This window comes from Brassica napus, chromosome C6 (genome assembly GCF_020379485.1).
Source record: "Brassica napus cultivar Da-Ae chromosome C6, Da-Ae, whole genome shotgun sequence".
In the NCBI taxonomy this organism is placed as follows: Eukaryota; Viridiplantae; Streptophyta; class Magnoliopsida; order Brassicales; family Brassicaceae; genus Brassica; species Brassica napus.
Genome location: NC_063449.1, coordinates 20,092,481 through 20,115,541, shown reverse-complemented (window position 1 = coordinate 20,115,541; position 23,061 = coordinate 20,092,481). Strand labels below are relative to the sequence as shown.

General features: G+C 36.6%; 1 protein-coding gene across 1 annotated transcript; it reads right to left on the bottom strand.

Annotated features, from left to right (window-relative positions):
* Nucleotides 1-7,747: 7,747 nt before the first annotated feature.
* LOC106437979 (eIF5-mimic protein 1) lies at nucleotides 7,748-10,496 on the bottom strand. Its single transcript, XM_013879010.3, has 8 exons — nucleotides 10,286-10,496; nucleotides 10,070-10,093; nucleotides 9,656-9,761; nucleotides 9,514-9,582; nucleotides 8,937-9,430; nucleotides 8,466-8,727; nucleotides 8,121-8,329; nucleotides 7,748-8,027 (listed from the first exon to the last, which is right to left on the bottom strand). Exons 1-8 carry the CDS (start codon nucleotides 10,288-10,290, stop codon nucleotides 7,961-7,963), a joined length of 1,236 nt encoding a protein of 411 aa, XP_013734464.2. The 5' UTR covers nucleotides 10,291-10,496; the 3' UTR covers nucleotides 7,748-7,960.
* Between the last annotated feature and the right edge of the window lie 12,565 nt (nucleotides 10,497-23,061).

Genomic DNA, 23,061 nt, shown 5'->3' with positions numbered 1-23,061 from the left:
TAATACTTAACTATATTAATTATTTTAGATTAACAAAATATCCAATTAGATTAAATATATTAAAAATTTATTGAAAATACCTAAAATATCCAAACAGTACCCAAATGTAATAAAAGCTAGATTCTAACCCGCGCCTCCGCGCGGATATTGTTGTCATTTTTGTTATAAATTTCAAAATTAATAATAATTTAACTGATTTTATTATTAAAATTTAATAATATATATAATATAACTAAAAATATAGGTGAATTTTTTTTTTTGTTACAATAATTTAAACCTTCATCACTATATAATTTTCGTATAGTTTATTTTTTAAAAAAAATCATATGTTCTACTATTCTTATATTTTTGTAACAACATTTTTTATTCCAAATAAAATATGGAATCTCAAAATATTATGTATATATTTAGATGCGAAAACTTATGTAGATATGTTTACAATAAATATATATATATACCTATGTTTATTTAAACCAAATATATATTTTCATATAAAAGCATTTATTATTTAAATTTAGAATATTTACCAAACTATAGTTAAGATCACGTCACAAAACCTAAGATGTAGGATAATAATATATTTTCCATTCTTTTAAGAGAAATTTCCTAGGATAGCACTAAAAAAAGTTTTTATCACAAAAATAGCCCTTAAGGATCAAAATGACCAAAATGTTTTATTAAGGGGTGTGTTTTTGGGTTTAAGATTTAAAATTTAGGGTTTAGGGTTTATGATTTAAGGTTTAGAGTTTAGAGTTAAGGGGTGGAGTTTTGGGGGTATGATTTCAAATTTTAAGAACTAACAAAAATATTAAATTTTAAAATAAAAGTCTATTTTGGTCATTTTGTTTTTTGAAGTATATTTTTGTGACAAAAACTTAAAAATGTCTATTTGAAAGAATTGTCATTTTTAAAAATATTAAGTAATATATTAATTTCTAGTGAGTTGGTCTAACAACATTTTTACAGTAGATAAAAATAAGAATTTGTTTTAATAGAGCAGATATAGGCAAAAATATGCAAAACACCAAAACCATATGAAAGATCTACAAATTCTTAGTCCAATCCAAACCAAACTAATTTTCGGGTAAATTTTAATTACTTGGTCATACACTATTCGGATTTACATATTAAATATTATATTATTTTTAAATTTTGTGTTTTAAAATATATTTAGATTATTAATTTTTATTTAAACGATTAACAAAACCAACCGAACCACAATGATCCAAACCGTAATATATAAATATTTTAATAAGAACCTAAAATTTTAGCTCAACGACCAAACGCCCACCCCTAGCGCCCACCCCTAGCTTTTACACCTTCACATCTCTTAGAGCATCATTTTCCAAAAGACCCATTTTGGATCTCTTAATTTTTTTTTCAATACTTTTAAGTGTTAAAAGTTATTTAAGAAACCTACCTAAGAGATACCATAATTTTTGTGCTCCAATGGGAGTCTCTTAGTTAAAAGTTCTTAAAAAAATGTTAACATTATTTAATTAAAAATAAAATTTATTTATTAAATAAAACATTATAAAAAATAACATTTTAAACATAGATTTAAATAAAAAACTTAAAAACAGAGATTATAAAAAAAAAATTTGAAAAAAGCATCCAATCTCAGTTGATGTCTTCGTCACATCCAATATACACATACAATGGTGAACACTTGGAACTATGTTCCATCTACATGTTTCTTCTTGAAGTTTCTGGAATCTACTGGTTCCTTTCGGTAAAGGATGATAGGACGATCAAACGTAGACCTATCATCCTCACTAAGATGTATCCTAGACAATGAAGCCAAACTTGACTCAAAAAGAAATGTTTTTGTTGCACAACTCAAAAGCATACCATTGAACACACGAAGGGTTTTTTATATAAAGCTGATAAACAAAGCAAATCTCAAAGTGAGCAATATAGACAAATGCATCAGAGTTGTGAACATTTGAAGATAAGATAGATTTGTGCTCTAATGAGCTTTATTGCAAGACTAATAGCTCATAGAGCTTTATTCATAAGCAAGAAAGTAAAGAGAGGATGAACTCTAGATTGTCACCAAGAAAACAAGTAGCTGAATTGATATTTCATTAAGTGGAAGAGGGCTGCTCTTACGGCAGCCAAGATTAGTTTTTACAAAGTTTTAAACTACTATTTATACTAAATGGTAGAACCCTAGTTACATGGGTTTCTATGGACTTCTCCAATGACAGCCGTGGGCTTGTTGTGGGCTTGCTGTGTGGCTTCAAAACTCTCCCGGAAAATTGGCGTCGGGTGAATGCAAGATGACAAGTTTGAACCGCAAATGCAGATGGCTTGGTGGAATGAGTAGTGGAAGCATGATCACATGGCTAGGTGTAGTCTTCAATTCACCACATAAAAGAGATTGTTGGTCTATACTTGGAGAGTATCGTATGGCTTCACTCAGAAGTTTCTCTTGAACTTGGAGAGCTTAGTCGATCTAACTCAGAGGTACATTGTGACCTTTCTTTCCCACAAAGAGTCCGGATTCTCTTGTGACCCGTTTAACTCAAAAAAAAATTTTTGTCTTATAACAAAAAGGGACCTTCTCACAACAACTTGTATCGTACCCACCATCTTTCTTCCATTCAATAACCATCTACAATCTGCATCAGACTTTCTGACTTTCTCTTTGGCCTTTTATCGAGCACCTTCGTGGATGATAAGATGAGAAGTTTTTTTTTTTTTGAACAAAGATGAGAAGCTTTAGCACTGTCATTACATCCTTGCTCTAACGTGTCTCTGAAAAACTTGAGGAACTTGTGACTCTACTGCCTTCACGTCTTCAGAAACGAGCGTCCATGGCTTCCAACATTACCACAACCTTGCTGACTCGTTCTTCTTAAATTTTCATCGCTTCATAATTTTCGAAACAATGAAGCTGACTTAAGGTTGAGGAAGTTGAACGTGATGAAAGAACACCCATTAACTCCTTGTTTTTCCGAGAGAGCTTGTTGGAAGCTTGAGATGGCTTAGAAAGAGTGTGCAGAAGCTAGACGAGGATATGATAACCCATGAACCGACTGAAGCTCTGATAGCATGTGAACATTTGAAGATAAGATAGATTTGTGCTCTAAAGAGCTCTATTGCAAGACTAATAGCTCATAGAACTTTATTCATAAGCAAGAAAGTAAAGAGAGGATGAACTCTAGATTGTCACCAAGAACACAAGTAGCTGAATTGTTATTTCATTAAGTGGAAGAGGGCTGCTCTTACGGCAGCCACGATTAGTTTTTACAAAGTCTTAAACTACTATTTATATTAAACTAGGGTAAACCCGCCCTACGGGCGGGACAATACATTAAAAATAGTATAGAAACATTTTATATATGAAAGAGCATCTGTAATTATAAATGTATTTTAATTTTATTTTGTTATTTTCAAAAGATCATAAGTTTGTTTACTTTGTTTAAATACATGGTTTTACTACTAATATGTTTCTTAAGCGAGTTTTATAAATTTAGGATATTTTCTATGAAATTTTTGAAGAGTAGATTTATAAATATATTAATTTTATTTCACTCACACATCAATGATTTTACGATTATCAAACATAACTAAAATTTGAATATATATATATATACATGAAAATATATTAATTTTTTACATAGACGTATTGTATAACCTTATATTATTCTTTTTTTCTTTAGAAACACTTTGAAATAATAGAATATTATGTTTTACATTTCGGAAGGGGATGCACATAGAAATTGTATAGTTACGAAAATTTAAATGTGGATTTGTTTTGTTACACAAAATTTCTAGCAGACCAACGGAAATATAATTACTTTGATCTAATATGTTTTCAAGAGAGACGCCTTATTCCATTGGACAGAACATAGTTTTACAAAGCAACATAAGTGATCCAATATGCTTCAAAATCAATGAAACATAGACCTTAGAACAGGGACGAAAACAAATATAATGCTTAGGTTACCTATACTTTTTGGCGGTACATAGTTTCACTTGGAATTCACTTTAAATTTGAAATAAGCATCCATGAAACAACAAATCAAATAAAAAATGGGAGAGTTAAGATTTGCTTTGACCTAGGGACTGACAGAGACGCAAACGATCATCAACAAACTTTTTTCTCCCTTTGCAGATTTTTAAGCACAAAACTGAAGTAAATATAACATGGGCTGACCTTAAAAAACAAAAGAATCCTTTAAATGTTAACATGGTCTCGTGTCTTTCCTTTAAGATTCATTTCCAGCAAAATCTTTTACAAAAATGTAAAGGCATCTCATAATGGGTAAACCTAATTGGTAATTTCACAAATCATGAGGACCAAAATAACTATAACATGGTCAGTGCCCTTTGAAAATCAAAGAAAACGTTTAGATGGAGATGGTACTTGGAAAAGATACCTCTCGAAAAAACTTAAGAAAATATGCAAAGTGCAAACACTGTGTTCCAGGAATGGGTGGAACCCATTGGTTAAATATTTGGCTCTTATGAGCTTTTCGTTGCAGGAGTTGAAATCCTCTCGTGATTCACAACCTCCTTCCCAGCGTTTTGGCAGCCCTCCGATCCCATTGTCGTTAAAGACTTCAGATTTTTGCCACACTCCTGAAATATCAGAATATTTTTTTATTGATTGAGATCTAAGTAGAGGAACCATAAGCGATATGACAGGTATGTAAAAATAAACAGACGTACCTGTGTTAACATTGCCAATGATAACTTCTTCACCATATTAAGATTTTTCGGATTGGCAGCAGAAAGGTTCATATAAACTATCAAGTGTGACATGAACAACTTCTGGTAAATCTGTTGGCACAGAGCATTAGCAATGAGAAACACATCGTATGTGTTTGAGAGAAATGAAACGTCATGTAAATGTATGACTTAGGTGTTTGTTTCCAAGAAAGCCAAGAATATGAGACAAAATACCTGTTATTTGTTTGGCTTGGGACTTGGTAAGTTTCGCTGCAAAACCTTGAGAAGCCATGTCCATAACTGTACAGCACTCCCTTTACTATAATCATGGGAACAAAAAAAGCATGAATCTAAGTATGAGTTGAGACATTAATATAAACTTGGGAAAGAGAAACAACTCTTACATACCTTCCAAGAAGTGACCACAACATCTGATGATGAGAAGACCAGCACTTAGCTACATAACAAAGAGACTGGAGAGTACAGGAAATACAGGCTACAGGCTACAGCATTAAAGATGGAGAAGTTGAGGACATTAAAAAAAACAATCAGGCGAAAGTGATCTTTATTCCACAATGGTCTAAGCCAAGTAAGAGCCTTTTTTCAAAAAAGAAGCATATCGGGTCCGAGGCTAAGTAACTACCATATCCGCGAGTATATGGATCTGGTTCATCATCCTTCGTCGAGTCCAAGATCAAACCCAAACCCATCTCTCCCTGTTCGTGATTTGCTTACTTGATTTCCGATCAAGCCGGTGACGAAACTAATGAAATCAAAAGCAACAATCAAAGAGATCAACAAACAAATCTAAATCTTCATCGATACACAAAAACCCTGGAATAAAAAAAGATAATCTATACATGAACAAATGTAAGCTAAGTTAACAAACAAAACCAAAATTGAAATCATTTCCCAGAAAACAAAATCGAAATCATTGTTATCACTGGGATGTTTGAAAAGCTAGTGATTGAGAGGATAATACTGATGAAATCCAGGGGTTAAGACATACCTTTTATAGTCAAAAATTCTGAGAAGGGAAGTAAAGATCTTGTTAATGAGCCCATCGAAGGTCACGATTGGAAACGTTACGTTTCCAGAATTTTCTATCTGTGAGTTTGTATGGCGGAGTCTCCAAAAGGAGACGTTGTTTACAGAATGTCTAATTTCGACAAAATTAATCAAAGGAAAAGGATTTGATGAATTAGCCATTTTAAAGGAATATAGATACTCAAGAGATTAAAGAAGAAAATGACTATTCGATTCGTCGTGGAAAAACACTAAACCCTTAAAAAAATTTGCGGCTGGTGCTATGGAAAGTAGAGTTTAAAAGCGCCTTCTTAAAACGTTGTGTTTTGTTAAAGTGGACACGTGTCAGCTTGACAGCATCCAAATTAGTGAGATGTAATCGAACGTGGAGACCCTAAGGAGAGAGCAAACTGGTGCTATGGAAAGCAGAGTTTAAAAGCGTCTTATTAAAACGTTGTGTTTTGTTAAAGTGGACACATGTCAGCTTGACAGTATCCAAATTAGTGAAGTGTAATCCAACGTGGAGGCCCTAAGGAGAGAGCAAACTTAACTTTATATATAAAGATGGTAGAACCCTAGTTACATGGGTTTCTATGGACCTCTCCAATGACAGTCTTGGGCTTGTTGTGGGCTTGATGTGTGGCTTCAATAAGTGTTTGCAGATAATAGCTGTAACATTATGATAAGGAACTCGTCCTAAGTGGCAGATAGTCCAAGCAAACAGATACTTCAATCAAACAGATAACATTTCTGGTCTGGCTTTTACGTTCTTGTGTTGTTGGCTTCAATTCAATTCAGTTCAGATGAGAGTGCATCTTCTCTGGGGTTGGTTGATAAAGTCTCCTCCTTTCTTCTGAATTCTCTAGCTTTCTTAGCTTTTTACAATAGTTAGGAACTCATTGTCTGATGTGAGATTTTCGATGAACTCGTGTGTGTATTTTCTTCCCCTTCTTTGGATCATTTGCAGTGAGCTTACCAGTGTCAAAGCTCAGGAGCCGAACCTTACGTTGGTCTAGAATTTGACACCAGCAGAGGAAGCTCGTGAGTTCTACTACAACGCTTAGTCATCACAAGTCGGGACTGGTCAGTTGTATAACCATGGGTTGTTGACCAGATTTCGAAAAAGCAAAACCATGGGCCTGCTTGGTGGTGAAGCTCACGTTGAGGAAACATTATGATCAGCAGGCTGAGGTAATCAAACAGATACTTCAAGACCATAGTCATCTGCTACCTGCTGCATCAAATCAACAGATAGAACCAACATTACAATCAAACACATTTTGTCTGCAACAGACAAAACCTCAAATTGCATACAATACAAGTCAATGAATCTACTTAGACTTGTCTACTTCATGCTATGCATTCCCCTTCGTTCATGCTACATTCCACTTAAGAGAAGAAGTATGCAATTAAGACTAAAGGACGCTACTTTCCTCTTGGGTTTCCATAAAGAAAAAACCTCTCTCTACCCAGAAACAATCATGCAAATCCACATTCACCTAAACCCTAATTAACGATTATCAGCAAATCAAAAGCGCCTAATGACAATCGACATACCTGTGGCGAGGGAAGATTCAAGGGATTTGACGATGTTAGTCATGGATTTGGTGATGGTGTCCATCTTAGCCTGGGTGTCTAAGCGAGCAACAACAGCGTCAAGGCGAGAAGCGAGACAAAGATGTTTCCCATGTTGATCGGTTCCTCTACACCTCCCGAATTCGATTACGATCTATCGATAATCGATAGAGGCATAGGTTTGCAGAGATAGAGAGATGCGGTGATTTGCTTCCGTGGAGAGAGAGAAACACACAAGAACAACCAAAAGACAACACGTGTCTCAGCAAAGGCCATTTCTTATTTCCCCTAATTAAGATACGTTTTCTCATAATTATACTAATTTTCTTTTTTTTTTAAATCCAATTAAACTAAGAGACTGGAGTTGCACACTCCGTTAATGATGCCCTTGGAGACAATCACGTGGCAAACAAACTTGCAAGGAGTGGACGACTTCATCCCACCTCTCGAATAAACCGTTAGCAAGAAGAATTCAAAACCCCATATTGAAAACAGAGAGTAAAATATTCAACACAAAAAGGAAATACAATCATCTCAGAGCAGAAATATTGCCAAAATACATCAAGAAAAACAGAGTGCAGCAAAAGAGTTTAGAAAATAAACTCTGTGGATTTATTGTCTTTAGCTTAAGAAACACAAACACACTGAGCAGGCTCTTTTTATTGGAAACACGGTTCACTCACTCTTCTTCCTCTGCCTCTTCAAGCCAATTCACAAATGGCTCAAGGCTCTTCACAAAGGTTTGCCTGCAACATTTACCACAAGAACAAAACCATCAGATAAATTTGTTAAACAAAGCATTCCAAATGAGTATAGTGCTACGGGACCAAAGCGCATACCTGCCCTTCGTGTTGGTTCCTTTACGGAACCAGTGGAGGATGGTGTCTTCAGCGAGGACATCCAGATCATAGAGCGACCTCACTACTTCTGGGAAAACTTTCATAAGCTTGGCGTCCTCATAGCATTGCATTTGGACCTTGTACATAAGCTCGAGCTCTAGCTTTCCGCTGCTGCAGACCGTGTTCAAAAGCGGAGCCCATGCTTTCACCTGCGCACAGGTAAAAGAAATCAAGAGATATAACCGTGACCATACATAATAGGGATCATCACATACAACTCCTAGATGGAATAAAACACATAGACTATATGCAACTGTTACATGACAGTTGCAAACTGAATCTTACCTGGCGGAGAACAGAATTAGCATTTTGCTGCTGATTTTTACCAGACCACTGAACAGCATCCATTAAACCATCCCAAACGACACGCACAACCTCAATCTCTGGGAGTTTGGCGTCTTTGACTAGCTGCTTCACTGTCTCAATGACTTCATCTACACTACTTTCCTCTGTAACCTTGCTTGTAAGAACGGTTTTGATTTCCTTCAGCTTCACCTCAAACATTTTCTTTGAATGGTACTCAACTAGATCAGTCAACCCCTCTTTCCTGAAAATCCAAAAAAGTAAAACACAAACTATTTGTTAACTAATTGTACTAACAACGTAAAACAGAAGATAAGAATGCAAACTTGGCATGTAGAGGCAGACGAAAGAGGGATATAACACCATATGATTGATTAATGAACAATGATCAAAGATGTAATAATCAAAACTATGATATTGAAATGGAACAAACTTAAAGGGAGGAAAACTCACGTGAAATGCTCTGCAAAGCTTTCAGCAGTTCGCCTTACAGGTGGTAAGAAATCCAAAAGGTTGTCTTCCATTTTGCCACGCCTCAGAATAGAAATCAAGTCTTCAAGGCTGTTCTCAACCAAATACTCCTTGAAGAAGTCGGTCACAAAAGTGAGCACTATCCCTTTTGCAACAAGATTATCCTTGAGCAAAGGCTGGAAGACAGTCTCCGGAGGCAATCCAGAGAGCTTCTGGGAAAAGGCAAGTGCTGTGAAGATCGCAAGCTTCTTCCTTTCATTTTCCTCAAAAAGCTCCAGCGACTGCAGGAATCTCCTTGTGACATTTTCAAGGTTCTTTATGAGCGACGGCCTCCTCCGCAGAATCTTCTGTATATAGACAACAGACGGCAGAATGGCTTCACGCTTGGGCTCGCAGTCGATTACAGAGTAAGGATGGCGTTCACCCTCATCAGGCTTCACTGTTCCAGGTTGTGTACGTCGTCCTATGAAAACAACCTTCAAGAAAAACATCTCCCAATCATAAAAGAGATACGGAAAACAAACAAGAGAGTGGATAAATGATTTGTCCAAAAGATTACCTCAAAGAAGATGTCACCGTATCTTGAGAAATTAAGATCTGTTGATTCAATACTTTTGGCAACAAGTTCCTAAGAATCAAGAGATACAAGTTTAGACCAAACAGATATATACTAATAACGAGTAGGAGGACACGAAACATACCAAATCACCAGCATTATCAAGGTAAATCTGGACTACTGCATCAGAAAAAGCTGCAGGGTCCAGAGGAGCAGCAATATTCCGCTTGCGGGTCTTAATCCGCGTACCTCTGCTCGTACATACGAAGAATATTATAAGCAAAGAAAGATCATGGAAGAATAGGAAATCTCAAGTCAAAATAACAGTCCTTCCCCCCCCTCTAACTGTGAATTAAAACAATCATGGGTCACTCAAGTTTCAAACACAAAACAAATGATGGTTCAAACAACATCACCACACGAAGAGATGAAAATACACAAAAAGAAAATGCAGAAAACCCAAACTGAAGTTCTGATTAGTTTTCAAACAACAAAGTAAAACTGTTGATAAAGATTTAAAACTGTTGAGGGGAAACACAAAATTGCCCAGATGACTTACCCGAGAGTGGGTTTCTCCTTCGAGCTGCACAACAAAACGAACCAACCATATTAGTAAACTGGAAGATAATAGATATACAGATGCTCTTTATCAGAAGAAACCCTAGCAATCGAAAATCAAGGAACCCTAATTATTGTAGTAATGGATGGAGATACTCTTTCAAAGAATATTGAACAAATGAAAGTATCGATCCATCGCTCAGTGGGAGATTCTTACCTCATAAACCAAGATGAAGAAGGATCAAAGAAGAGATGAGACTCTGTGGATCTGAGAAGCGTATCGAGTGTGAAGAAGAAAGAGGAAGGAAAGGTGAAGTAGGCCGATGCTGTGAAAGAAGGCGACTATAACCCTCACCACCTAAAATATCTATCTTCTCACCCGGTTCGGATGTTTGTGATTATAATTATCTCAATGGTCGATTGGTTTAAGATTAAACCGTTTTACTATAACAATTTCTTCCATACCATTAGCAGCTCCAAGGCATGCTATTTCTAATGGTGGTGGTACCTCTAAATCCCCTTCTAAACACATTCTTTTTAATGAAAACAACTTCTGCTTTTTGCACAACACTAACAAAATCATGTAGTCAGAAACTGCATGAACCTAACTTTTTATATCAAAGTGAAACACTTATTCTTAATCAAAGAATCACTGTTGTTGAATGTGTTCGGTGTTGTTGCTAAGAGTATTTGAATATGATTTTTTGGGTCATCAAGTATTGATCAATCAAGAAGAATATTACAAGAATGTTCGAATGATTAACAAGAACGAAAAGGTCTTTCCGAAGAGAATCATGGCTCAAGATGATAAACCTTAATTCTAGCCGTTCTCGGTCTTGTCTTTCGTTTCAGGATAATTGCCTTCTTTTCCCCTCGTCTCTCTTTAAACTAGGCTTCCTAAAGCCCTCGAATCGCCATTGACCTAATCGGCTAGGCCGAGTTGTTTTGGCGGAGTTCTTTGATAAGATCGGACTGAGTTATGTATTTGATGGGCTTTGGTGAGGGGTGTTATCCCTCTTCAACAGAGTAAGCCCCCCCCCCAGTTCGTTACGAAGGATAGAGACATTCGTAATGAATTTTGGAATGTTGGTTTTTCAAATACTGAGCTCGGCGAAGGGAGTTTTGCAGTGCTCCCTTGGGACTAAACCGGGCTATATATGGAGATTGAGAACCAACTTTATCAACGTTGGACCCTCTCGGGAAGGGGAATCGCCACTCCAATAGAAAGATGCAACGTGGCATATCATTAGGGTTTTTGGGTCATTATTGTATTAATTACCCAGCGTGTAATGATGGTGCTGCCTAGGTAATTGTGGCGCTTCCTTTATAAAAGGTCAGAGTGGATTGTTGTGGATTCATTTTTCGATTTCTAACTTTTCGATCCTTCTCCCTCGCTTTTCTCTACTTTCTCTCTCTAACTCTGATTGTTTCTGATCTTCTGTTTTGACGATTTCGTGCCTACCCTTTGTTGACGTAAGAGATGGATCTTATTCGCAAAAACTTGCGAAAAGGAAAAAGAGTCTCTAAATCAGATGGATCGCTGCTTGCTGTAAATCCAATCAAGAAGCATCGCCGTGCTCTGAGAGAGACCGATGCGCTGAAATTTGAGTAGCAGCAGTTAAGGATTCTCGCGCAGCAGCAGAGCCCATCGAGGGCTGCCGGTTTGATAACAGAGGGTGGTTCGTCTACCGAAGACGTTAACTATTGAAATATACATGTTAAGGTTGTGAACGCCAATAGCAGACGGGTCGAAGGTGGAAGTGTTGAGGGTGGGAGCGCCGAGAACCATCATGTCGGAGCTACTAGAATACTGTCAATTGGGAGTTTTGGAAGTGATCGTTCTTTGATGAAGTAGAAAACTCATGCAATGGAGGCCACGAGGAATAGTACCCTAGATATGTCGGTTTATCCAATTCGACTAGAAGAGAATGGAGGCTTTGCCGCATTGCCTCATCTTTTGGGAGATTGTCTTAGGCCTTCCAAGTTTGTCGGTCAAGACTGGCCAACGTTCAACCGAATTGTTCGAAGGTAGCGAGATTGGTGGGTTTACTGGCTTGAGAAGGTGCACCCCCGGTCTTTCGTTTAATTTCCCACAGGGAGATATGTGGGCTTGGTCCCCTCCGGAAGGTTTCACATGCGTCAACGAGGTGTGGTTCAGGAAAGACACCAAGCTGTGGTTTCCTATTCCTCGACTTATTACGGCTTACTACCATAAAAGGATATGCCACTATCCTAGTGGATGACGGTTCTGTCAGACTGGCAGTGTCACTGTTAGTAAAGGAAGTCGATATGGACATTCCTTTGAATGTCCGGACTTCCGAGAAGTTGTGTTTGTTGTCGGTCACAACGAACACGACCGGATATATTTTCACGAAGATGAAGACTCCTATGAATGTCATCACCGATCACCCAAACAAAATGCACGATTGGCAGTGTAGTTACTTTTATGTTAAGTTGGGTTGGAAAGCAATATATGAGCCGCCGATTGGTCTTCGTGTATTGTGGGCTCCCAAAGTTGGTAAGTCATCGCAATCCTCTTTGAGTTTTAAATTCTTCGATTGAACTAACAAAGACATTTCTTCTCGTATAAGCCCTTGTTGTCCGTCATCCCGATGTTGCTTCCTGCCCGAATGGGGATGATGGACTTAAGAAACACGCCGAGCAGGAAGCAGCATCGAGATGACGGACTAGAATTAAATACTTTTAGGCAATATTTAAAGTCTTTATTATCTGCTTCGAGTATGTTTTAGGTCATTTATTGGTCAAGCTAGGTGCGTTTTGGAGCACTTTGGTGATTATGGAGCAAAACCGAGCTGATGTGATTGTAGAGCGGCTCTTCCTTGGCGTCAATCGACGCTGGTGCGGAATGACTAAACCGACGGGACTTTCAAGAATTGCACTTTCGCCCAAAAGTCTCCTTATTTGCAAAGAAACTCATGGACGTGTTTTAACCTATTTATATCTATTTTCTGGCCACTGTTTAGGCTACGCTTTATTATTCTTAGAGAGGCTTTAAAGAGAATATCAGAACTCCTTCAGAGATTGATTGGAACTCCAGTATTTTTGACCCTTAATCTTTATGCAGTTTTTTTCAGATTATGATTTGTGTTTCTTGTATCATGTTTGAGTAATCCACTTGTTAGATCTAGAGATCTTCTAAGGTCTTATGAACTTGTGAGTTGTGATTGTTAGATATGCTAGGGTAATCCATTGTCTCCTTCATCAAGATTGTTCTTACCCTCTTAGTGTAATTAACTGAGAACTTGATCTTAGGATAATTGAAATAAATGAGAGGGTGACTGATTTCCTGATCTGAATCCTGCATGAGCTAGGTTGTTAGACGCAGCGAGAGTTGGCTTTTGAGGATTTATACTTAGACAGTTTTTCGCTTCGAGAGTTGGATAACTGATAACTGAATTCGAGTCATGGGATTGAACTTAATAAACCCTTAGAAACTATTAATATGAGTTTTGATTGCCCATTTGATTTTGCTGGATCTAACGTTTTCCCTAGTTGCTTACAAACCGATATCTTGTTTTGCTTGATTTACTGCTTTCTAAATTTTTTCTAGCTTTACCAATAACTGATAGTATATTTTGTAATCCACGCTCTCTGTAGATTCAATCCCCAAATACTACAATCGATCTCTTATTTGAGAGAGTGCTCTATAGGAAATTTGAGCATATCACATGGTTAGGAATTAGTGAGATGAGGATTAGGGAATGCCTTTCTCGCATAATGGGAGGTCAGTTCTTTCCTTTTTTTTTTGTGTTTCAACCCCCCCCCCCCACCCCCCCCCCCCCCCCCCGCAGCTCTTTTGAAGTTTTAATAACCACCGTTTGGTGCGGGTTTCATTTTCAGCATCGAGTTAGAATTATGATGTCCCTAGCCCAGATGGGGAAAGAGAGGGGCCTTTACCAAAAAAGAAGAAAATATTGGAAGGAGGAGAGTCGGGCGAGTTAACCCTAGATATCCCGACGACTCTTGCTGAGGACATCCTCCATGTTCCTCATCAGGCAACAGAGGCGTCCGCTCGCGAAAATCCCAATGCTTTCCCGGTTGATGAACATTCTCAAATGGGATTTATCGTTGGCCGAATTAACCATGTTCCACGTAAGAAGGAATATGGTTATTCTTTCATGTGTTGTTGAACATTATCAAAGGCCCTACCTGTTATGATGACATAAAATCATTTGAAGGTGTTCTTTATATTGGCTACAAAAAGCATGTTTTGCTTGGGGTTGTTGGATGATGATCAAGGGTACATTGATATTTAGTAAGGAGAAGTTATGAAAGTTCAACAAGTGTTTTTTTTTTTGAATTGATGTTCAACAAGTGTTTTACGGCAAGTGTTTGTTATGATGCTAATGAATGATAGTTTAGTTATGCCATAGAAGGTTTGGGAAAAAAACTTGGGAGTATCTTTCTGAAGGTATTAAGCATAAAAAGAGAAAGATTTCAATAGGCCATGTCGTTTACTTTATTATAATTTACGATTTTTAATGAAAATCTGCATGTTGTATTTGTGTATGTTTCAAAGTGTGTGTTTGTTTATGTAGGACTATTGTTAAGTGACAAGGACAAAAAAGTATTCTTTACAAAAGATTGAGAAGATTCTGAGCGTAATGTGACTTCTTTTGTAAGATTTACTTATATGCCAAAGCTACCAAAGACATGTAGTAATGATTCAAACATGTCGATTCTAGATGAGGAAAGCTATGATAGTGGCACGTTGTTAGAAACTATTGATAGAGATGTTCCAAAGATGAATGATGAACAAAAAAATATATATGATGAGATCGTAAGTGTTGTTAGTGAAGAAAGAGGGGGAATGTTTTTTGCTTATGGATTTGGTGGCACTGGGAAAACTTTCATTTGGAGATTACTCTCTGCATCTATTAGATCTCAAGGGAAATTGTTCTTAATCTTGCATCAAATGAGAGTGCTTCTTTGTTGTTACAAGGCGGTAGGACAGCTTATTCAAGATTTAGGATACCACTTAATCCAGATAAGTTTTCTTCATTTATTGTGGCTCATGGAACATACCAAGCTAATTTAGTGAAAGAGGTAGCACTCATTATATGGGATGATTCCCCAAAGATGAGTAAGCATTGTTTCGAAGCATTGAATTGAAATTTTTCTGATGTTATTGGGAAGCAGAGTAACAACACTTTTGGTAGAAAGGTGGTTGTATTTGGAGGTGATTTAGACAATTTCTTCCTGAAATAAATGGACCTTGTAGGGATGAAATCATTTAGGCGTCGATGAATTCTTCGTTTCATTGGGAGCACTCTAAAATGTTCAAACTAACAAAAAACATGAACTGTTTTCTAGTGACAATATGATTAATGATTACATACTCGATAAGTTAGATGGTAATGTATTTCATTTATTTCTAATTACCATTTTAAAATTTTGGATTTTATTTATATATTATAATAAACATGATTTCTATTTATGTGAAGAAAAGATTTATTTCAGTGCATATAATATTGATTCCACTGATAAGAAATCTGTTAATGATGAAGCACTTGGTCCAAGTTTTCTAAACAGTATTAAAGTGTATGGATTACCGAATCATAGCCTTAGACTGAAGATCAGTTGTCATGTGCAGAGACGGACCCACGTGAGAGGATGGGGTGTCACATGACACACCTTAAATCTGATAAATATTTAATTTGTATAGGTAAACAATGAAATACCACTAGCTCTGTTGGTAATGACCACGTGTGACACCCCTAAACCCAACTTCAAAGACCACAGTTAACACCTTTAAATTTGTTTTCCATGGTTTGACCCAGGTAAAACTTAGTCCTGGGTCCGCCATTGGTCATGTGATGGTTCTTAAAACTTAGTCCTGGGTCCGCCATTGGTCATGTGATGGTTCTCAAGAATATTGACCCTATATGAAGGTTCCTCAATGAAACAAGATTACAGATTACTCAATAAGTAATAGATGTATTTTATTGTTTAAGTTATCACTAGAGAAAAGGTTGGGAATATAGTATATTCCAAGATTGATGATAACACCACCCGATACAATATTGCATTTTGAAATGCTCGAAGTCAATTGCTTTTGGCAGTTTATTTCGCTATAACAATATAGAAAAGTCAAAGATAATTTTTCTCATAAGTTGGTCTCTTCCTACTTAGGCTGGGTTTTCTCGGGACAGTTCTATGTGGCTATTTCAGAAGTCACTTACAAAAATGATTAAAATTTTTGATTGTGGACAAAGATGGTAAGTCATGAATATTTTTTTCAAAGAGTTTTCAACAACTTTTGAAGGAGAGGAGTGACGAGGTATGTTATTTTTAGTTGGAATGAATTCCATTTATTTTCTTGTTGCTTAATATTTATTGAATATAAGAATTTTATTTTGTCTAAAATATTACTTTTGATTCTTCTAGATTTAATCTACAAGAAGAAACTTGTTGGACTTCTACATTTCTGTTAGCTATTCTTACAGTTAGTTAATCAATTTGTTTGCATTTGTTTGGAAGAATCTTATACAGTTTTTTTTCATTATGAGTTAAAATTTTATACATCAAACACAATCATAAAATCAACTCAGATATGCAACATTAATTCAATATCAAAACTAATCCAAAATAATAAGGCAATGTTTCATTCAAATCTCTAATCCTATTAGACCTTGCATTCTTCTCAAGAATTGGTCATTTCAATTCAGTTATTTATTAAAAAGAAAATCTATAATATAATGAGGCAGTTGCCTCATTTCTGAGCCGCCACGACAGCAGGTAAGTGGGTCTCACTTTTAAAAATTGTGAAAAAGTGTCAAGTCTGTGGCTCGAACCCGGGTTATTGAGTTATAAACACCAACATTTATACCACTAAACTAAATGATACTTTGTACATTGATGGCCGAAACTAATATATATTTATGAAGGTCGGAAACCTTTGCTTCTTCTGTTTTCTCTGTGGGACCCAAACTTAATTTTTTTTATCTAATGATTTAATAAATACTTTATAACTCACGTTTTAAAATGAGTTTCGTTAAAAAAAAGGTCCAATAGACATCTTTGGTCTGTAAGCGTTCTCTTCAATGAAAGTTTAGGGCTTTCAATTTTTAATCATCGGTTCATGACTCATCTAAGAAACACATATTGGCTCTTTAAGTTCCATGAATCAGTTTATCTTCTTTAGTCTCTACATCTCCCCATCTTTAATAAATTCATCATCGGTTCTTTTATTTTGCCTGGTAAATCATGATTGTGTGGTTTTAATTTTCTTTGGTCATCCTTAGCTTGCACCCTTTGATCTAACCAAGAAGAAGAAGAAGACATTTGCCGTTCAGGATGCCATCGAGGACTCAGCTGAGTCACACGAGAGACATACTATTCATTGCCTGATTGTTCAAGAAGAGTTTATGTGCTGTGAAACATATTTGTTTCTTTTCATCAGTTGCTTTGTTTAATCTTTTTTCCTGTAAATAATGATGGCTTTGACAGTTCATTTACGGGAGCCAAGAAGTAAAAGAAAAAGAAGTGTTTGACATTTTCTGTCTTCCTGAGTTTTTTTTTTTCCATCAATTAAACTTGGATTTTGAAGATTATGTGCCTCACATTCTTGTTATTTTGATGGTTGTTATGTTGAATGAAGATCATTGAATAAAGAAAATGTCGATTATCCAGAAGATTTAGAGGGTACTTTATATTTCTTTCTCTGATAATTCTAGCGACATAAATTTGAACCTTACAGAGGGTACATTGCAGAGCATCCTAATGACGAGGAAGAGGTGGAGGGAATTGATCTGCACCAGCAACGTTACCCGTGGGAGGGAAGTGACATGGATTACTTATACGACGAGGTAAGCATATCATTAGATGGTTTGCGCTCCATCTTTGAGAGCCGTCGATTATAAGTGTCTATCGTTTTGAAGTTGCACGGCACTAAGATGTAAAGAATTACCAATCACGATTACCTTACTAGCAGAGTTCTTTTGCACCGCTATTGTCAATGGAATTAACACTTGAAATTGATGGTGCTATATTTCATGTTCCAAATGCTAACGCAAGCTCCAATGTTGATTCTCAGCTTTAACATGCCAAAATCACAATGCAGTGGGTGTTGTAAGGTAATTCAGTAGGCACAAATGTTCAGTTAAAAAAAATTCTAAACTGTATTTATGCATCAAACTTATCATCCGTAGCATAATAATATGCTTTTTCTGTGCTATGAACCGTTTGTAAATAAATGTCTCAGATGTATATGACTGCTGATTTTGTTGCTTTTGACAGTGAAATCACTAAGCTTGTAATGTGTCAGGACAGCAAAAGCATCTCAGCTGGTTAGCTTTACAATTTCGTTGGTTTCTTTTTCCTATTATGTTGGATGGATTATTTTAGCTAACAAATATTGCAATAGAGCGCTGGCAATAACTCTAATAAATTTATATTTACATTTAGAATAGGAAGTTTGGTGAGAACATAAATAAGTACTTCTGTCACGCTATTGGATAGTTATACGTCATTTCAAGAGAATTGATTTTTTATATTTCCCATAATCAGTAAGATTTTAACTGTTTTGTCTACTTTGCATTCATACCTCATTCTCCATCTAACTTCTCGGTGCTACTATATAATGATCAAGTCATTTTTGCACAAATAGGCAAGTGAGGATGTTGCGTTGGGTGCTTGGGTTTATTGGGCTTGGCTATACAAAATCTGTTGTGACTCTAAAACTTTTACATCATTTAACATTGATTCTGGTACTTGGGAGAATTTCATATTGTGAATGAAAGGCACAAGCAGGGAACATATGTGTCGCTGCGTTCGACTCGACATGTAGCGGTATCTGCAAATCCACTGATCCCATTGTGGAGGTTAACATGCAATGTGTTGACCTGGAAATCATTATTTAGAATCTACATTTCGAGGCCTTTCCTCAACATATAAATAGACCATAGACAGAGTTTGATATTTATAATACTCAGTGATCATGGAATCTGCAGAAAACAGTCATTTTGCATGTTCTATATGGAACCCAGAGATATATCCTTTGTATGATGATTGTATTATGATAGCTACTAACATAGGAGATGACTAGAGAAAGAGAAATGAGTATGAATCTCTTATATGGGTAGCTTTTGTAAACACATTTGGGTTTATTAACAGTTATGACAAGCAATTATGTTTGGTGAGAACATAAATAAGTACTTCTGTCACGCTATTGGATAGTTATACGTCATTTCAAGAGAATTGATTTCTTATATTTCCCATAATCAGTAAGATTTTAACTGTTTTGTCTACTTTGCATTCATACCTCATTCTCCATCTAACTTCTCGGTGCTACTATATAATGATCAAGTCATTTTTGCACAAATAGGCAAGTGAGGATGTTGCGTTGGGTGCTTGGGTTTATTGGGCTTGGCTATACAAAGTCTGTTGTGACTCTAAAACTTTTACATCATTTAACATTGATTCTGGTACTTGGGAGAATTTCATATTGTGAATGAAAGGCACAAGCAGGGAACATATGTGTCGCTGCGTTCGACTCGACATGTAGCGGTATCTGCAAATCCACTGATCCCATTGTGGAGGTTAACATGCAATGTGTTGACCTGGAAATCATTATTTAGAATCTACATTTCGAGGCCTTTCCTCAACATATAAATAGACCATAGACAGAGTTTGATATTTATAATACTCAGTGATCATGGAATCTGCAGAAAACAGTCATTTTGCATGTTCTATATGGAACCCAGAGATATATCCTTTGTATGATGATTGTATTATGATAGCTACTAACATAGGAGATGACTAGAGAAAGAGAAATGAGTATGAATCTCTTATATGGGTAGCTTTTGTAAACACATTTGGGTTTATTAACAGTTATGACAAGCAATTATGTTTATAGTAAAGGAAACTCATCGCAGCGTCAATAACAAATGCGCCTGTTTTTTTGTTGTTTGGGATTGAAATAGCTTATGGGTTTTCTAAATCAATATAATTGATTTGACTAAAGCTATCTTGGATTACAAAAATAAGGATTGCAAGTTTAATAACTTATACTTTAGACTTTAATTTCAACTAAATTATAATCAGTCTTTTATCCATATCATCTTAGTTATAAACGTAATGATTTATTAGAATAAATAAACAGTTTCAACAATATTTAATATGTGATTTAATAAACAAAAGAACACGTAGGATTTTTAGGATTTAAAGAGGTTGGAGACAATAGTTAATGAATATGAAAAGAATACGAAGCAGATGATGAAAAATGATTAGAGAAAATTAGTGGCAACACAGAGCTAAACGAGATAAAAATATCAATCAGTAAAGAATGAAAGAAGAATGAGTAGGGTTAAGTTATTACACAAACCAAAACTAAGACAAATCAAACGACTGAACATGAAAACAAATGTAAACAAGACAAAAGGAGAGGATGAAGATAAAATGCATTGAAAAACTGAATGCTAAATTAGTAAGCAAGAGGCAAAAACTCCGCGCCTTGGCGCGGGTAACGATCCCTAGTTGTAAGAAGAATGTTTCTAATCCTTATTGTGTCTGAAGCGTGGAAAATGTTCTTCTTCAGTTATAGTCTTTTGAAATACTTTTCTTTTCCACCATGTTATAATTTCATGCAATCAAATGAAATTAAATTAAACAACAAAGGTTAGTCATGCATTTTAATCAACAAATCTCATTAGATATTTGAAAACTAAATAGTGGCCTTAATATGAAATTTAATTTAATACATGTTGTAAAAGAATGGGGGAACTGTGTATTTATTTCTGAATAATAAGTTCCCTTTATATAGGGGTTACAAGGAACAGATAAATGGAAAGAGTATAAAACCTAATCCAAGAGAAAATAGGAAAACTACTAAAGATAACAAGAAAAGGAAGACGTCCAAATCCTAAGTCGGTCCAAAACTAGCCGACTCTCTCTCCCCTTGGTCGCGGCCGCGGATGGGCCTGGTCGTGGCTGATGGGCCTTCTCTTCTGGTCTTGGTTAATAGCAATCCACTCCATGATTTATAACACTCCCCATTGGATGCTATAACCATATGGGTTTGTTTCATGCACGACGTTCCCTCATTAAAACCTCTCTAGGAAAACCAAAAACCCAAGGTGGGAAAAATGGAAACCGTAGACAGGAAAAAGAGTACAACACATGACACTCCCCCTGATGAAGGCATCACTGAAGATCCTTCAGCTGGCGCATTCCCATCTGATGAACCAGCTTCTTGAACGTTGAGGTTGGCAGAGACTTGGTGAAAAGATCGGCTGAATTGTCACTGGACCGAACTTGAACCACTTGAACTTCTTTAGCCTTCTGCAGGTCGTGGGTGAAAAAGAATTTGGGCAAGATGTGTTTTGTTCTATCTACCTTAATGTATCCATCTTTGAGCTGAGCTATACAGGCTGCATTGTCCTTATAGATGATCGTTGGCTCTTCTTTTTCCTTTCCCACGGCCAGGCCACTCTCCTTTAGGATATGGCCGGTCATGTTCCTCAACCACACAAACTCTCGGCTTGCTTCAAACATGGCTATGATCTCGGCATGATTAGAGGATGTGGCCACTAAGGATTGTTTTATGGACCGCCAACATACTGCGCCCCACTGTGTATAAACACATATCCTGTCTGAGATCTAGCATTGTGTGGGTCATATAGGTACCCAGCATCTGCATATCCGGCCAAGCTATCTCCTAGTCGGCTCATATAGAACAACCCGAGGTCCTTTGTTCCTTGCAGATATCTAAACAGATGTTTTATTCCGTTCCAGTGCCTAAGAGTAGGACATGAACTGAATCTAGATAGTAAACTCACAGCAAAACTGATGTCCGGTCTAGTATGACTAGCCAAGTACATTAATGCTCCAATGCCACTTAGGTAAGGCACTTCCGGTCCGAGTGTCTCCTCGTCCAGTTTCTTTGGTCCGAATGGGTCCTTCTCTAGGTCTAAGGACCTTACGACCATAGGACTTGACAAGGAATGAGCCTTGTCCATATTAAACTGCTTGAGTATCTTTTCTGTATATGTCTTTTGATGCACAAAGATTCCTTTGTCTACATACTCAAATTGCAGTCCCAAACAGAACTTAGTTTTTCCTAAGTCTTTCATTTCGAATTCTTTCTTTAGACATTCGACTGTTTGGGAAATCTCTCCAGGGGTTCCTATTATATTCAGGTCGTCCACATAAACCGACATGATCACGAAGCCCTTGCTGTCGAATCTCTTTATAAAAATACATGGACTTATTGGATCGTTCTTATAACCCTCTTTCATTAGGTACTCTGATAATCTGTTGTACCACATTCGACCTGATTGTTTCAAACCATGTAAGGCTTTATTCAGCTTAATACAATGTTGTTCTCGAGAACCTTTCTTATCTTTGAGCTCAATACCCTCTGGAACTCTCATATGAATTTCATTATCCAGTGGACCGTACAAGTATGCAGCTACTACATCCATTAGGCGTAAATCAAGTTTCTCTTTTACGGCCAGACTGATTAAATATCGCAATGTAGTTGCATCCACCACAGGGGAGTAAGTCTCCTCATAATCTATTCTTGGTCTCTGTGAGAATCCTTGTGCTACAGGCCGTGCTTTGTATCTCACTATTTCTCCTTTCTCATTTCTCTTTCTCACAAATACCCATTTGTATCCCACTGGTTTGACATATCTTGGTGTCACGGTTATAGGGCCAAAAACGTCTCTTTTCTTTAATGATTCTAACTCCACGTTTATAGCTTCTTTCCATTTGATCCAATCTGATCTTTGCATGCATTCATATATGGACGTGGGTTCTAGATCCTCATCTATTTCCATGATCTCAAGTGCTACTTTATATGCAAATATATCATCGACGTCGATATCTTTTCTGTTCCATTTCGTTCCAGACATTATATAATTTAAAGAGATCTCTTGATTGTCTGGCCCTTGTGTCCCATGAAGTTCGGTGTCCCGAAACCCATCATTTGGAATGGTCGGATCAGTTCATGTGGCCGGCTCGCTTGGCTCG

Excerpts from the sequence above, each read along its gene's own strand:
- LOC106437979 (XM_013879010.3), bottom strand. Across the intron at positions 9,583-9,655 it reads TTGATAATGCTGGTGATTTG|GAACTTGTTGCCAAAAGTAT; the intron begins GTATGTTTCGTG and ends CTTGATTCTTAG. Across the intron at positions 8,028-8,120 it reads GGAACCAACACGAAGGGCAG|GCAAACCTTTGTGAAGAGCC; the intron begins GTATGCGCTTTG and ends TAAATGTTGCAG.